Genomic DNA, 17,193 nt, shown 5'->3' with positions numbered 1-17,193 from the left:
GTATGCTTATATAGAATGGGGACCAGGGAAGGACCCCAAATTTTAGGAAATACTTACTAAATTTTGTGCTCTAGGCACCTCCCTGGAGGCCCCATACTTGGCTATGTGTCACTCAGCTGTCAACTTACTTAGTCCTTGTGACATCCCTGCACTATACAAATTCAGAGTTGAACAGCTTCTTAGACCATGATCACGGCAGCTTATAAAAGGAAGCATTAATTGAGGGCTTCCTTACAGTTTCAGAGGATTAGTCTATGACCATCATGGCAGGGGGTATGGCAGCAGGCAGAGAGCCTACATCTCATTCACAACAAGCAAGAGACAAAAAGAGAGGGAGATTTGCCTGGCATGGGCATTTGAAACCTCAAAGCTCACACCTAGTGACACACCTCCTCCAACTAGGCTGTGTGTCCCCTAATTCTCCCCCAAAACAGTTCCACCAACTGGGGATCAAACAGTCAAATATGAACCAATGGGGACCTTTGTTATTCAAACCACCACATATAGCAGCATGCCAGGTCTTTTTTGGTTTGGTTTTGAGGGCATGGCCTAGAATTTGCAATGTAAAATTCAAGGCCAGTTCAGGCTGCCCTTGAACTTTTGCGTCAGGTACCACTCCCAGCCCAGAGCAAGTGTTGCTGGCTCCAGAGTCTGTTCTCCCAGACGCTTCCTCAGGAGAATAAACTGAGGAGCCTGTGGGAAAGGTATCTTTTGCAACAACTGGAAGCTCTACAAGCCTTTGCCTTTGGATGTCTTGCTCTGGAGGCCTCGTCTGAGTCCATGTGGAAGATGGGGATCCCAAGACTCCTAAACAGCACCTGGGAGGGCAGAACTGCAATATCGCATTGGCCATTAGACTCCCGACAGCCTCGCCATCAAGTGATGTTGACTCATCCATCCATCCATCCATTCATTCATTAACAAAAATATCAAGCACCTACTATATTCCAGGCCCTGTCCCACAGACCCTGGGTTACAATGGGAATGTTGCACTCCAGTATGAGAGACAGAAAACACAGATAAATGACCAAGGAACATTAACCCACTCATGAGCTAAAGATTAAAAAAAAAAAAAAATAGAACAGCCAAATTGGGCGTGGTGGCACATGCCTTTAATCCCAGCACTTGGGAGGCAGAGGCAGGTGGATCGCTGTGAGTTTGAGGCCAGCCTGGTCTACAAAGTGAGTCTAGGACAGCCAAGGCTACATAGAGAAACCCTGTCTCAAAAAAACCTAAATAAATAAACAAACAAACTAACTAACTAAAAATTACATTTAAAAGAAAGAAAGAATATAATAGCCAGCAGCAGCCCTCAGGTTTCTTGTGGGAGCCCCTGTCAATGGAGGGCATGAGAGTCAGCCTGTTTCCTGGATGCAAGCCTCTGGGCCATGCTAACTTTTCCTTATATTGGAGTGAACTTTATATTCCAAGTACAAAGAATATAGTCTCTCTCTCAGCTCAGACCTTCCGAGGATTCTTGGAGGAAGCTGGAGCCGCCCCGGATAGGAGCTCCTCTCCCAGAGTGCCAGCTGGGCGATGGCCTGGAACCCAACCCAGAGTCCTGAGGAAAGGGAGAGCCCCCTGGGGAAATTCAGGCCTGCCGGCTGCTCCTCCTTCCCTCCCACCACTGCAGAGGCTGCCCAGCTTGCTGTCTGCTGGGGCAGAGGCTCCAGTGTTCCCTCTTCTGTCCCCCCCCCAGTGTAAGTTGCATCTGTAAGTGCAGAAGGAACTTTGGGAACCAAAACCTCTGGACTGCTTTCCTAGGCCTCCTGGCTCTGCCCCGCCCTCTCCAAGTTTAAGCACTGAATATACATGCCACTGCTTATAAGTGCCCCTCCCGAAGCTGAGGACTCCTCAAGAGAGCTGGTCACAAAGGGTTGTGGGGGGGGGGGGTCCTCGAGAGCCCCTTCGTTTCCACAGAATGCTGACCAGTCAACCAGACAAGTGTATAGTCCCTCCTGTAAAGCACTACAGAAGAATCTCACCTGGACTCGCCCCGATGTTTCCCAGCAGGCTCTGGCTCACACCCCTGATCTCAGTGAGCAAAGTTGACAAGAGCCTGGAGCCTGGGAAGAGACAGGAGCTGTCCTGTGGCCTCAGTGACAGCAAAAATGAAGAGGGCCACCGAGCACCTCTGTTGCTGCCTCCTTTGCTCAGGCTCATCACTCTGGTAGGGGTCTAGGAGGCCCCGCCCAGCTGACTTCCCTCTCTGGGGCCAAAGCTTCAGAAGCTAGCCTAGGCTGTATCTGGCCATTGGACTAATATCCAGATATTAAGTAAACAATAAATTAGCAAAACTACAAGAAAATTCTACAGCCCTTTGCATTTGGCAATCATTGAGTGTTAATTAGAAATTCATTACAATTAAAACCCTGCCTAAACAGGGCCTGCGCGCCTTAATTACATCTGATTTTTAATTCAGAATACGTGTTTACACAGAAAGCGCTACGTACCCCATGATTATCCCCAATCCTCTTTATACTGTACTAATTATGTAAATTAAACCTAATTAACTGACGAAAACTGCCGTTAATTCAACTGGTAAAAGATATGTGCTTGAGAAGGAGGCGCGTCAGCCCAGCCCGACCCAAGCCAGAATCGGAATGGGCGCTAGAGGCCAGGCCGGTGTAGACCGGACGCCGGTAAATAGGGGGCAGCGTAGGACTGACGAAGAGCTGCCGAGAAAACAACCAGGAGTGGATTTAAAAAAAAAAAAAAAAAAAAAAAAAAAAAGACAAAAGCCTAATAATAAGGACTGGAGAGAGGCTAAGGGCAACAACTCCCTCAAACTCCCCTACTCTCTGGGTAGGGCCACAGGGCCCAGAGCCTCCACTGGGAAAACAGAGGCGTCACACACCGCCTCTGAACGTGGGTTCCGGTCCCAGCTATGCCTATGCATCGTCCTTCTGAACTTGAGGAAATAACCTGGTCTTATTAGGCATCTTTCCTTAACACCTAGATTGAGGCTGCACTTCCTTCCCGTCCCTTCACCCAGCCAGACCCCCTTTTGCTGTGTGCCAGACAGGGTCCAGCTCTGCCTGAGCATCTTACTGACGGAGGAACCTGGTTTTCTTCCCTTCCTGTGAAATGGGAATAAATGTTCGAATTGTGGCTGCTGTGAGAACAGGCTGAGTCTTAAAATGTAGCTGACTGCAGTGCTCCTATGGAACTCAGCCTGAGCTCGAATCCCCCAGACAAGCGCCCTAGAAACCACCCCAAGCAGCGGGATCACCCAACCTCTCCACGGACCTTCCTTCCACCGAGTTTAGCTGGAGCCGCCGGGATAAATAGTGGGACTGGGCTGGGAGCTGTCCCTCGTTTGGTGCTGAACAGGGAACAGAGGCGACACTGGTCGTTTGCTCGTGCGGTAGCCCAGGGTAGGACCTTTTGTATGAGGGGTCCCCTGGGGCTTTGCCTCCTGGCTGCCGGGACTGACTAGAGGCCAGTCCCGGAGGCGTTATTAGACCTGGCAGTACAATAGAGGCAAAACAGGCGGACCATCTCGGGGAGGGGGACTTTTCGTCCTCTCCCTACTCCCACCGTCCTGGGGGCGCCGGGCTACTCAATCGTTGTCACCACCACACCGAATTCTGAGGTTGCTTTTAAAAAATCATTAGAATTCTAGGAATAATTACCGAGTGAGATTGTAATTATGGGGTGGGGAAGCCTGGGACAAGGGAGGGGAGATGAGCAGGGGGTAGGCGAGCTGGGGATAGCCTCTTGTCCTGGGACGGACCACAGAAGCTGTTCCCCCCACTCCACCCGTAAGAAGGCACGAGGATAAGAGCACAGAGTTGGAGTGGGACAAGGGCAGCACCTGGGAGAGATGCCGGAGTGGAAGGGCCGGAAAAAGAGGGCCTGAGCAAGCTCTCAAGTGAGGGGCGGGGGAGGGGGGAGAACAAGAGGAAGAGAGAGAGACAGAAACAGAGACAGCGACTGAGAGACGGAGACTCAGAGACAGAAACAGAGACTGGGGTTGGGGAAAGCAAGAACCCACCCCCATCTAGAAGAAAGGGAGCCTTCAAACTTGCTTGGGAGTGGTTTCTAGGGCGTCAGGGAGCAGGATGGGAAACAACCCCATGCCTGGTACCTCGTTTCTCCCAGGGAAAGGCCTGAGCCATCTAATAGTACTCCAGGATATTTTCATAGGGTCTCCTCGAGGCGGGGTGAGGTGGGGTGGGGGGGGGGGGGGGCGGGGGAGAGCAGCAAAGGAGCCAGTGAGAAGCGGAGGAGAACGAGAGAGAAGAGGGCCCATAACCCAGAGCCAGAAGGAAAACAAGAGGGCGGGGGCAGGGGCGACCCCGAGCCGCTACCCGCGGAAGATTTATGGAGCCGCTCAGGTTCCAAGGACAGGCTGCACTCGCCGCTGCAGCCTTCACCAGTAGCTGTTGTGGCCGCTGCGCCCCCTGCCCGGGCCGCCCACCACGCCCCGGGCCATCCCTGCCATTATTAACTTCTGTTTGATTAGGGTAATTGTTCAAACTTGGGTTGGACAGTATGATTAATTACAGTTTAATTAACGTGTCCATTAAGGACACTTAATGCCACGGGGGCAGGAAGAGGAGGTGGAAATGGCCAAGGGGGCGCCCGAAAACAAACGAGGGGTGTGCTACTAGTAAAAGAGACCCGATGGGAGGAAATATGAGAGAGGGGGGAGAACAGAGAGAGAGAGAGAACAGAGAGAGAGAGAACAGAGAGAGGAGAAATGAGGTTTAGAGAAAGTACCAAGGGGTTGTGTCCGTGGTGTCTTAAAAAAAAAAAAAAAACGGACCCCCTCACCTCTAGAAAACAGCAACCAAGTAGTTGACCCCACTCCTCCTCCAATTATGACTTGGCTCTTGACTTAGATCTGCTAAAGAAGTTAAGAGATACTGGGCTTGGGTCACACACCCAGTTCTCCAGTCCCGTCCTTGCTCGCAGTAGAAAACAGGAGGGTGACTTTCCCATTAGCGCATTCCAACCTGCTCCCACAGTCAGGAGCGGCACAAGCTCCACCTGCCCCTTCCGGCCTGTGCTCCCCAGTGCTCAGTACCCAATCCCTATCTTGACCGCCCGCCCAGGTCTCCAGAGCAACTTAGTTGCACCGTACCGGCATGGGAGCGCGATGTGACCGTCCCTTCTCCCCTTTCTTGAGTAACCCTCAACTCCATCACCCTCCCCGGCCTGACCCGCTCCGGGGCCCTTGGTGGCAATGGCGAGCTTTGGACCCGAAACGCTTGAGTTCTCGGGGCGGGGGGGTGGGGGTGGGGCGGGGAGGAGCAAACTTTCTAGTCCCCGGGACCTTCTTCCCACTTGGCTTCTTTGCCTCGCGCGGGGCCGCAGGTGCTAACCGAGGGCCGCAGGTGGGCGGCCTCTTACCTGGGGCTGACAGGCCCAGGGGCTGAGGAGAGGCTGCGGGAGCAGCTCGTGGCCCGCGGGCGGGCGCAACCCGGGAGGGCCCGAGTGACTACGAGGGGTGGTGGGTGTGGCGCCCCGGCTCCCAGCTGTCAGGCGCTCCCGCCCAGCGCCGGCCTCGCCACTCCAGCCTGTGACCGCGGCCGTGCCCGCCGCCGCGCCATGAGCTCTAGGGTTCGACCTCTTCTTCGGGCCAGTCCCCGGCCTCGGGGGCATCGGCTCCCGGCACCCAGCTCCGCACCGGGGACCCTGGCGCCCCGCGCTTGTTGAGAGCGGGAGGGGCCGCGGGTGGCAGCGCGGGGAACGGGGTTGCGCGGCTGTGCGCGCGCGCGGGGAGGGGCCGCGCCGTCACCCGGAGAGCCCGGCGGATCCCCGACTCCCGCCCGCCGCGCACCTCCGCTCGCCGCTTGCCCGGCTCCAGCCGCCTCACGGTGAGTACCCGCGATCGCGAGCACGCAGCCCCAGCGCCGGCCGCCGCAGCGCTTCTTTCGTTGACTTCTCCTTTAGACTGTGAGGCTGTTGTTTTCTATTCTACCAAACGACTCCACAGCCTTGCTACCACCGCTGCCCGCCTTCCACCTCCTTACCCTCACTAGGCTCGCCCCTCAAGCCCTAAGAGCTGGCCGGGGACTGGGGGGTGTCCCCGTGCCGCCGTGACCGCTGCTCCTTGTCGCTGAGTGCGGCCCTTCGCGAGTGCTTTCTTCTTTGGCCCTCGAAATATTATTTCGTTCTTAGGTCCCCCCACTTCTCAAGGCTCCAAGGCCAACAGCCCTCTGGGAAATCCCCCCAGCTTCAGGTAGACGCCCCCAGTTCAGAATATCCTCTTCACTGTAAGCGGGCCGGGTACATTTGCCCAGAAAACCAAGAAACCATCGTCATTTCCCAGAGCCTCACCCCCCACTCCCCCACCCAACCAAGCCACCTCCGCAGCCTGTCTGAGATCGGTCCCTGGGATGCCTGCCTTGCCTTGTTGATCGCTCATCCAGGGAGTTAGGACAATGGTGTGTTTGCCTCCTAAAATGTTACCGGGGACTTAGTGAGAGTGAAGGGAGGATCAACTTGCTTTTCAGTCTGACTGGGAGAGGTGAAGCCGATAACGGATAAATAGCTTGATACTTGAACAAGATACAAGATAGATGGGAGAAAGAGGAGTGAGCTGGCAGCGACAGACAGCTCAGGGACAGATAAGACTGACAAATGAGGAGCATCTAAGCAAACGCGGAGGGAAGGAAAGAGACCTACAGATCAAAGATTCTGGGTTCTTCGCTGAGGGCTTTGGAATTCGGACCCCCTGTTAGGTTGAAGCTGCCCGTCTGCTACGGATTTGGGATTTGCTTTTCTGTCAAGTTCGGGGAAGGGAGCTCTAGGGGTTGGACTGGGTTGCAAGAACACCTGCGGCCATGCACTGGGTTTGGAGCTCTGAGTGTCTGAAGACACGTGGGGTGACTGGGTGACCTAGAAGACCCTAAACATCAATTCCTGGGTCCTCCACCAGGCTAGTCTGTGGACACACAGCCTCCTCTCTGCTTTCATCAGAGATCAAAGAAAGAGACCAGCAGCAACTTTTTATGCCTGGAGTTTTAGTGGCTTCCAAGAGTGGCCAAGAGTCTTTGTAATCCCTATGATCTGGCATAATCGGGGCATGAAGGGTACTCAAACAGGAGACAGCGCCACAAAAGGGGCAGTCCAGAACCTGGGGAGCCTGTGTTTGGCCTAAGTAAGAAACGCATGTGTGAAAGAGGAAAGCTCAGGGAATGTGTTTTCAAAGCAAAGAAGTGACTCCGGAGGACCGGCTGTGTGAACCTCTCTGTCCCAAGCGCTGACCCAGACAGAAGCCAGCTTGAGTCTGGAATGCACCTAAAAATGCAGCAAATGTGCTTAGAAACTGTGTGATCCCGGCCCGACTGATGACTGGCAAGAAAGCGGGGTGTGTTTTTTTTTTTTTTTTTTTTTTTTTTTTTTTTTTTTGTAAACCCAGCTGGAGACTTTCTGCTCAAGGAACACCGGGCGCAAGGCGTCAGAAGAGAAGTACAGGTTTGTGCAAACCGGTGCTGCTGTCCCTGGAAGCAGGTCGTCACGAAGCTAGGTGCAGTGGGGGCCACCCGAGGTCGCGGTGCAAGATAAGCTTTGGAAAGGGTAGGGTTCATCACCGAGAATAGCGGTGGCCTCCTCCTTTTACCTCCCCCCTTCAACCTCCATCCCTCCCCACTTCTCCCTGCTCCCACCCCTACATCCCGCAGTTTAGTGATGGGCAGTGAGTGCCCCTCCTTCGCTTCCCCACCTCTCCCCTCACTGCCCCCGCCCGCATGCGTGAATACGCGACTGAGCAAAGGGGTGGCTGGTCCCCGTAGTCCTGGCTTCAGGACCCTGGCGGGCAGGGCGGGCTGGAGGTAGCTGAACGCACGCGACCCCCAGCGTGCCGGCTGGAAAGCCTGGATTTGGCTATGGCATTGCTGTGTGGCCTTGGGCAAGTCACTCTCCGTCTCTGGGTCCCACTTCCTTCCCAATATGAAAACAGGATTGGCTTCTTGACAGCCGGGGCTTTCCTGAGGTTTCGGTTTTTTTCCCTTCTCCTCCCTTTGCCCCCGGGTGTTTTTTGTTTCAGCGCAGACGCGGGGCTGAATAACAAAAGGGGCTAGTCCAGGGGACGAATGAGCTTGGACTTCCCACTGCCAAATAATCCCCTCGCACCCTACACGTTGCGCCCCGCTGGGCGGGCCTGAACCGAAGTAGCAGGGCTAAAAATGGCTCATCTGCTCTCTGCTCTCTCTATTTCGCAGGAGCGGCAGTATGGAGGCTCTCACCACTCAGCTGGGGCCGGGGCGCGAGGGCAGCTCCTCTCCCAACTCCAAGCAAGAGTTGCAGCCCTACTCCGGATCCAGCGCCCTTAAACCCAACCAGGTGGGCGAGACGTCGCTGTACGGGGTACCTATCGTGTCGCTGGTCATTGATGGGCAGGAGCGCCTGTGCTTAGCCCAGATCTCCAACACCCTGCTCAAAAACTACAGCTACAATGAGATCCACAATCGCCGCGTGGCCCTGGGCATCACGTGCGTGCAGTGTACGCCGGTGCAGCTGGAGATCCTGCGTCGGGCCGGGGCCATGCCCATCTCCTCTCGTCGCTGCGGTATGATCACGAAACGAGAGGCCGAACGCCTGTGCAAGTCGTTCCTGGGCGAGCACAAGCCACCCAAACTGCCCGAGAACTTCGCCTTTGACGTGGTGCACGAGTGCGCGTGGGGTTCTCGGGGCAGCTTCATTCCTGCCCGTTACAACAGCTCTCGAGCCAAGTGCATCAAGTGCGGTTACTGCAGCATGTATTTCTCACCCAACAAGTTCATCTTCCATTCGCACCGCACACCCGACGCCAAGTACACTCAGCCCGACGCTGCCAACTTCAACTCATGGCGTCGGCACCTCAAACTCAGTGACAAGTCGGCCACCGACGAACTGAGCCACGCTTGGGAGGACGTCAAGGCTATGTTTAATGGCGGTACGCGCAAGCGGACTTTCTCCCTGCAAGGAGGCGGTGGAGGTGGCGCTAATAGTGGGTCTGGTGGATCAGGGAAGGGCGGCGCTGGTGGTGGTGGCGGTGGAGGTCCAGGGTGCGGTGCAGAGATGGCCCCGGGCCCACCACCTCACAAAAGTCTGCGCTGTGGTGAAGACGAGGCTGGGCCTCCCGGACCACCTCCACCGCATCCGCAGCGCGCACTGGGCCTGGCGGCAGCAGCCAGTGGCCCTACGGGACCTGGAGGGCCTGGGGGCAGCGCGGGAGTTCGCAGCTACCCGGTGATTCCAGTGCCCAGCAAAGGCTTCGGCCTCTTGCAGAAGCTGCCCCCGCCTCTTTTCCCACATCCTTACGGTTTCCCCACAGCCTTCGGCCTATGTCCCAAAAAGGACGACTCAGTGTTGGTCGCCGGAGAACCCAAGGGCGGCCCTGGCAATGGGAGCGGTGGGGGCGCAAGCACCGCCTCCGGTGCTGGTGGCCCGGGGACTGGCCACTTGCCCCCGGGAGCAGGGCCGGGCCCCGGCGGTGGAACTATGTTCTGGGGACATCAACCTTCCGGCGCAGCCAAGGACGCAGCGGCGGTAGCTGCAGCAGCTGCCGCCGCCACTGTGTACCCGACCTTTCCCATGTTCTGGCCAGCTGCCGGGAGCCTCCCGGTGCCACCTTACCCGGCCGCGCAAAGCCAAGCCAAGGCCGTAGCGGCCGCGGTAGCTGCCGCGGCGGCGGCGGCGGCAGCAGCGGCTGGTGGCGGCCCAGAGTCTTTAGACGGTGCTGAGCCATCTAAGGAGGGCAGCCTGGGTCCGGAGGAGCGTTGCCCCAGCGCTCTATCCCGCGGGCCCCTGGATGAGGATGGAGCGGATGAGACGCTGCCACCGTCCCTGGCTCCTCTGCCCCCTCCGCCACCGCCACCTGCCCGCAAAAGCTCCTACGTGTCAGCTTTCCGACCCGTAGTGAAAGACGCGGAAAGCATCGCTAAACTCTACGGCAGCGCGCGAGAGGCGTATGGCTCGGGGCCTGCTCGCGGGCCAGTGCCGGGCACAGGGACCGGAGGAGGGTACGTGAGCCCGGACTTTTTAAGTGAGGGCAGCTCCAGCTACCATTCTGCCTCTCCCGACGTGGACACCGCGGACGAACCGGAGGTGGACGTAGAGTCCAACCGCTTCCCCGACGAGGAGGGAGCCCAGGATGACACTGAGCCCAGCGTAACCAGCACGGGAGGTGGTCCAGACGGCGACCAGCCTGCTGGGCCCCCATCTGTCACATCCTCAGGCGCAGACGGCCCTACAGACTCGGCTGATGGTGATAGCCCTCGCCCTCGCCGCCGCCTCGGGCCACCTCCCGCAGGCAGATCCGCATTCGGGGACTTGGTGGCGGACGATGTGGTGCGGAGAACTGAGAGGAGCCCACCAAGCGGCGCCTATGAGCTGCGAGAGCCTTGCGGGCCCCTGGGAGGCCCCGCAGCGGCAAAGGTGAGCCCGGGCGCACCCCACCCGCGGCACCTTCTCCCTTATTCCATTTTGCCAGCCTCGGGTCAGGTGCTGAATCTGGGATTTTGTTCTGCTCAGGAATAGGAGCAGAAAGTCCCAGCTGCTCTTCGCAGCCCCAGCTTAGGGAGCGCTGTGAAACTGCGCTGGGAGCTAGGGCTGAGGGATTCGGAAAATCCGGGGCACAGGTCTGAGAAACAGCGAATGCGCTTTGTTTTGGTTGATGGGCTGGGGGACACTGGCAGAGACCCACCCCCCCCAGATGTCCAGAAAGATAAGACAAAAGGTCTGTAGGCAGAAAGAGGTAGAAAGAATGGGACTCAAAACCAGAGAAAGGCACCCTGGAGGCCAGGCCCAAAGTGTGCCTACAAGCATGAGGATGACACCCCGAGAAACACCAGAGTAAGGAGAGAAGAGAGCAGTCTCTTGCCAAGAAGAATCTCTAGACCTTTCATCATTCTAACTCGCAGTTTTCTGAGTCTTCCCACCTCTAGCCTAAGGAACTCCACAGCTCTTGGCTGGAAAGCTTAAGCTTTCGGGCTTTCCGGTTGTCAGGCAAGTGGCTGAAGGGCGAGCTGTGCCGACACCAGGAGGCTTGTCTGTTTTGAAAGCAGGATGAGAGCACACCTGTACATTTAAACTAGGTCTATTAAAACAGAACTCACGGACTGTGTGAGAAAGGCATTCCTCCTTTGTGCAGGGAGCGACATGGGGAGGAAAAGTAGCTGAAAGGAGGCGAGCGCAGAACGTGGGGGGGGGCGGGGCGGAGGGGTTACCAAAGATTATCCCAAATCAACTACGGTTATGTCACTGCTGTGCTCAGGTCTCCAGGGCCCCCAACCTCTGCCACCCCCTCCGCCTTCCTGTTGGCCGCCTGGCAAGGCTGTTCCCCCTAATCGCCTGTCATTTTCGGCCGCCGCAGGTGTACGCGCCTGAGAGGGAGGAACACGTGAAGAGTGCAGCTGCAGTGGCGACGGCGGCACTGGGGCCCGCGGCCTCGTACCTCTGCACCCCAGAGGCCCACGGTAATGCCTCCTGAGGCCTCTGGCCCTTTTAATGCAGGGAGCACGAACAGAACCCAGGGCTAAGAAAGGGATGGGTGAATGGATGGAGAGAAAAGGAGAGAAAGAGAGAGGGGGAAAAGGAAAACAATAGAAGAAAATGGAAACTAAGTGTGAACCAATGCTCAGGGTTTGGTTACTTAAAAACAATCACAACCCATCCTCCTCACTTCCACGTGCGCACAAACTCCAGTACACCTCCCTCATCGGAGATTTAAAGCTTTAAAAAAACAAAACAAAACAAAAACCAAAAACACTACGCCTGCCTGGCATCTCCTTCAAGTCCTTTCATTTACCCAGAAACGTGCTTAGCCTTGGGCTGCGTAGTGGCCAGGCCTGATAGGGTCGCTGGATGAGAGGTAGTGGTTGCACGCTAGAGTACCTCAGAAGCTCGGCGTCGCCGCTCGCACCAATCCAGGAGCAGTCCGGCATTTGCATTTGGGACCCGCTTGTTAGGGGAGGAAGTGCGGGGGGAGGGGGGAAGTGTGGGCAACATAAATCCAAGCAGGTCTGTGCAGCCGGGTGCAGGACAGTGTCCCCCCTACACCATCACCAACACCCGGAAAGTCGCCACTTGGGTTGCGATCTCCGCTAGAGTCTTGTGGACAAACCCGGAGGCCACGCGCTCTGCCGGTGCCCCAGTATCTGCGCGCGCGCAATGTAGGTCGTTCGTCCCTGGTGGGCTCAGCTGCTTGTCTTGATCTTTTCCTGGGGGCCAGAGGCTGGGGCGGGGGCGTGAAGCCGGGAATGGAACAGACCTTGTGTAGGGGAGGGGTGCGGGGCCAAAAGCCTCAGGGCGCGCGCCTGGGCGCACAGCCGGGAACCAGAGGCGGCCATGACGTTTTTTAATTAGGGCTTGAGCGCCCCAACCGAGGCCGCTCGGTAGTATCCGGGTCACGGTTTCTTTGCCTCTCCTTGAAACTCATTCTGCCTTTTTAGAGCCAGATAAGGAAGACAATCACTCGACGACCGCCGACGACTTGGAAACTAGGAAATCCTTTTCAGACCAAAGGAGTGTCTCCCAGCCAAGCCCTGCAAATACAGATCGAGGTGAGCCCCAGCAGTTCAGCGGCCTCGAGCTGAGGCCCAGCTCATCTGGGTCACCATGTGCTAGGAGGAAGGTTTTAATAGCGAGCATATGATGCCACTGAGCAGATAGTTGATGTAGGGAGGTGCAGGCTGGGCTTCCGGACTTGTTTCTTCTTTCTTGGCATTGAGGGTCTTCTGAGTAAGGGAGGTGCTAAAAGAAAAGGGAGGGGAACCACCTTATCCACCCAGAATATTCCAGGACAGAACCCCTCTTACCTGCCCTTGCATCCTAGGTGAAGACGGACTCAGTTTGGATGTCACAGGAACTCAACTGCTGGAGAAAGATATTGAAAACCTGGCCAGAGGTGAGGTGAAAGATAGGAACTGGGGGGCTGGAGAGATGGCTCAGACGTTAAGGGTACTGACTGCTCTTCCAAAGGTCATGAGTTCAATTCCCAGCAACCACATATTAGTCACAACCATCTATAATGAGATCTGTATACATAATAAATAAATAAATCTTTTTTTAAAAAAGATGGGAACTGGGGCTATGAGGTAGATGGGTCCTTAGAGAGAGGGACTGTATTCTGGTAGTGGGTGTGTGCCCCGTGGCATAGTTGGAGGAAGAGCTGTCAGTTTTCCCTTCACCCAGTGGAGGGAAGAATTAACCCTGGACACCTGGCACAGGGGTGCACTTGAGAAACTGGACCAAAATCCTGTAAGTGTGTTGGAAGTTTGGGTTCCCCAGACCTGAGTCTGTCTCGAAGGGCCAAATGAGAAAGAATGGGCCTTGTTTATGAGAACTTGTCACTGATGGGCAGTTTGGATCTCTCAACCCCTAGGAAAAACAGAACTTTTTCTGAAGAATAAGATGACAGGCAGAGCGGGGGTGGGGGTGGGGGGTGGTGCAGGCCTTTAATCCCAGCAGTGAGGAGGCAGAGGAGTTCAAGGCCAGCCTGGTCTACAAAGTGAGTCCAGGACAGCCAGGGCTACACAGAGAAACCCTGTCTCGAAAAACAAAACAGACAAAAAGACTGAAGGCAGGCATTTGTTTCAGGAATGCACCAAAGACTGCTTTTCTCTCTGGGATTAATTCCTAACCGTTCATGCAATAACAGCAATAAGGTAGTAAGTCTGACCTGCTGCAGCTCCGTCTGCTAGGGGCAAATGGCTTAAGGACAGTGGTTTTGAACCCCACTCTGGATCTCCACCTTACATTTCTGGCTTGCAAAAGGAGCTTTTTCATGGAGGGACCTAGATACTAGCAGCCTCTGCTGGGGGCAGCTTGTTCCCCCCACCCCACCCCCCACCGCCCTTCTAAAGAAAAGTTATCTAGGGGCACTGAACTGTGCCTTCCTCACACCAGCCAATGGAAGGTCTTAGAAATTGGGCAGTGGGGCTGAGGGTGGAGGAAGAAGTGCTCTGCCCTTCCTAGTTACAGATTTTACGCGACAACCCACATCCAAACCACTGATGTTTTACATGATTGTGTTTGGGGATCTAAGTAGCCCTTGAAATTGTAGACAAACTTTCTGTGTATCTTTTTGTCTTTTCTTTGGGACGGCTGTCCCTGGATTTGATCAAAGCCACCTAGAACTGCCTCTAGAGACTAGAAGACTCTTTTGAAGTCGAGGTGTAGTGGGACACACCTTTAATCCCAGGGTTCAGGGAGGCAAAGGCAGGTGGATCTTGTGAGTTCAAGGACAGGCTTGTCTACAAATCGAGTTCAGGTCAGCTAGGGCTACACAGAGAAACTCTGTCTCGAAAAACCAAAAGGAAATTTTTTTTTCATTTGAAATGGGGAATGGTGTTTGTGGGTCATCCTTTGAGGTTGGGGAGCAACTTAAAGCAGATGTCAGGCCCCAGTATTCCCTGAAGCCGGGGCCCATATTTGCAGAGTAGTTTCGACCCCCTTGAGTTTGGATATTCTAGGCTGGGCATGATTCAAGCCTTTACTCCCAGTGGGAGGCAGAGGCAGGCAGATCTCTGTGAGTTCGAGGCCAGCCTGGTCTACAAAGAGAGTTCCAGGACAACCAAGGCCACACAGAGAAACCCTGACTCAGAAAACCAAAAAAAGGAAAGAGAATTTGTATATCCTGCTCTCTGGGCTCCCATCTTCCATCAAAATCTTAGGGGTTCAAATGAAAAAGAAAAACCAGAGTGTGGAAGGCTCAGGTGTCAGGGCAGAGCCTTGGTTCTAATGGGTCCCTTGTATTTCCTCAGTCTCCCCTTTACCTCTCTCCCAATCCTTCACAGAAGAACTGCAGAAATTGCTTCTGGAGCAAATGGAGCTTCGAAAGAAACTGGAACGGGAATTCCAGAGTCTCAAAGGTACTTCCTTCCTCCCCACCTTACACCAACTTCCCAAACCTGCCCCAGGAACAAGGCGCAGGCAGCAAGCAGCCCCAGGGGGAGAAGACTCCGGGTTCCAGTGTTTCCAGCTAGGTGGTAGACTGGATGTGGGTGGGTAGGGATGAGGATGGGAGGGAGCGGGATGTGGCGCTGGGAGAGGAGGCTGTGCATAACAGCTCTCACTTAATCAATTTGCACAGATAATTTTCAGGATCAAATGAAGAGGGAATTGGCTTATCGGGAAGAAATGGTACAACAGCTGCAAATTGTCAGAGGTAAGACGGGAGTCAGGTGAGCGCGTGCACGGCCCGGCGTAACTGCCTCTGTCTGGCAGGAGCCGCAGTGTTGGCTCAGTCATTTGGATTTAAATTGAAGGTAATTTAACAATTATTTTTTTTTATTTAATATCCTTTGTATAGTCTGATTAGCCTCAGAATGGCAAGCGAGCCCAGCAAACGGCTTGCAGGCATCATTACGTGGAGTGATTGAACTTCTTAGCGCTGCAATTTCCACGGTTTCTAAATTAAAAATCGAGGCGTAAAATTACCTGAGAAGTAATGCCTAAGTTTGCTTTAATTTTGGTTAGATCCGTCTGCCTTTAAGCGCCATCCCAGGCCATTTCCTCCCCCACCCCACCCCCAGCCCCAGCTTGCAGTCTGAAGTGTTGGTGTCCCCTCCTCAGTTTCCGGAGTTGTTTCAGTAAGGAAGCCGCCTGTGGCCCGGGCTGTGACCTCGGCCATCTGGCTGGAGGATGGTCGATTTCCTCACAGCCCTTCCATGTCTTCCAGATACCCTGTGTAACGAACTGGACCAGGAGAGGAAGGCCCGATATGCCATCCAGCAGAAATTAAAAGGTGTGAACCCAGAAACAAAGATGGGGGAGGGAGAGAGAGAGAGAGTGTGTGTTGCGGGCTGGTAATACTGTTGGATGGTGAGTGCGTGGATGGATGGATGGATGAATGGAGAGGTTTGTAAGAAAGGAGGAAGGAAGAAGCCTGGGCCCACATGGATCAGAAGGGAGCTGGAAACTGAATGAAATGAAGGGGGGGGGGGGGAGAGAGAGAGAGAGGAGAGAGAGAGACGATAGAGGAGAGCTCGACGAGAGAGAGAGAATGCTATAGGAAGAAAGAGCCCTTTGAGCTCTGGGCATCCGAAAATTTGCTTTCTGTACCAACCCTGGCCTTAGACAATTAGACTTTTTTGTGCCTCAGTTTCCCCTTCTGTCAAATGGGGCTAATGGACCTAAGAAATAATTCTGATTGGCCAGGGTTTCACTCTGGCCCTCCTACCTCCCTTCTGCTCCATTGAGAATTCCTGTGCCCAAAGGGATGAATGGGGTCCGAGAGGGGGAACTTGTGGACCTCGAGGGCCAGTTACGCAGGCAAGGCAGCCATTGTGGTTGGTGCGACTCTCTCTCCAGAAGCTCACGACGCCCTGCACCACTTCTCCTGCAAGATGCTGACACCCCGGCACTGCACCGGCAACTGCTCCTTCAAGCCTCCGCTGCTGCCCTAGCACCGGCTTGGCCGCGCCCACGCGCCCTCAAGCCATGCTGCTCCTTTCTGTAAATACTCGCTGCCGTGGCGGCCCCGAGCGAGGAACAAGCCATTAGGACCCGACCGTTGTAAATACAGCCGCCCGTCCGCGGGTCCCCATTGGGGCCCGGCTCGGTTTCCCACTGTAAATACTGCCTCGCCCCTCCTTTGAACTACAGGGCATCAGACCTCAAGGGGTAAACTGGACCCACCCGGGGAAAGAAAGGGGAGAGGAGGGACTTATTTCACGCCTCCACCACCCACTCCGGGCCAAGTAGGGCCGGGGACCCGGATTGTAAATATAATGTAGCATCTTTGCTGGCTGCGGCCTCGCGCTCCCTGGCCCGTCCACTTCTGAAACTCTTGTTCCTAACGACAACGTGGCTATGTGCAATGGATATAAACGGACTGTGAGTCTCTTGGTTCTGTATTAGGTTCACTTTATTATTTATGCTGTAAGTTATTTTACTTCCCCTGGGCCCCTTTCCAGTCCTCGTTTTTTGCATTCATTCCTCTTTGGATTTTGTTTTGTGGGGTGTTTTTATTTCTGTTGTTGTTGTTGTTGTGGTGGTGGTGGTGGTGGTGGTGGTGGCAGCGGCGGTGTAACATAACAGCACTTTAAAAGGGCCACAACTGACTCACGAGATGGCGACCATCTTGAGCCTATTTGGGGAGACCTGTATCCGTGACTTGTTTTTAATAAAAAAAAAAAAGAAAGAAAGAAAGAAAGAAAAACCTTGTTCCATGGGAGTGGGCCCAGGTGGTGGATAGGAAGGGGAGGGGAGGGTGAAAACTGCTGTCACTCAAAGGTGGGGTAGGAGGGTGCGAAT

General features: G+C 55.0%; 1 protein-coding gene across 1 annotated transcript; it reads left to right on the top strand.

The window, feature by feature from the left end:
- Window positions 1-5,779: 5,779 nt before the first annotated feature.
- Skor1 (SKI family transcriptional corepressor 1) lies at window positions 5,780-16,650 on the top strand. The gene is made up of 9 exons (XM_051155860.1): window positions 5,780-5,825; window positions 8,175-10,371; window positions 11,309-11,411; window positions 12,387-12,497; window positions 12,770-12,841; window positions 14,733-14,807; window positions 15,029-15,103; window positions 15,617-15,682; window positions 16,249-16,650. Exons 2-9 carry the CDS (start codon window positions 8,185-8,187, stop codon window positions 16,341-16,343), a joined length of 2,784 nt encoding a protein of 927 aa, XP_051011817.1. The 5' UTR covers window positions 5,780-5,825; window positions 8,175-8,184; the 3' UTR covers window positions 16,344-16,650.
- Window positions 16,651-17,193: the final 543 nt, after the last annotated feature.

The sequence above is a fragment of the Acomys russatus genome, chromosome 14 (assembly GCF_903995435.1).
Source record: "Acomys russatus chromosome 14, mAcoRus1.1, whole genome shotgun sequence".
Lineage (NCBI taxonomy): Eukaryota > Metazoa > Chordata > Mammalia > Rodentia > Muridae > Acomys > Acomys russatus.
Note: the sequence above shows the minus strand (reverse complement) of the source record. Positions and strands in the feature narration are given on the sequence as shown.

Coding starts and splice junctions, on each gene's coding strand:
- Skor1 (XM_051155860.1), top strand. CDS start 8,185: ATGGAGGCTCTCACCACTCAGCTGGGGCCGGGGCGCGAGGGCAGCTCC. Junction 10,372..11,308: donor GAGGCCCCGCAGCGGCAAAG/GTGAGCCCGGGC, acceptor CGGCCGCCGCAG/GTGTACGCGCCTGAGAGGGA. Junction 11,412..12,386: donor CTGCACCCCAGAGGCCCACG/GTAATGCCTCCT, acceptor CTGCCTTTTTAG/AGCCAGATAAGGAAGACAAT.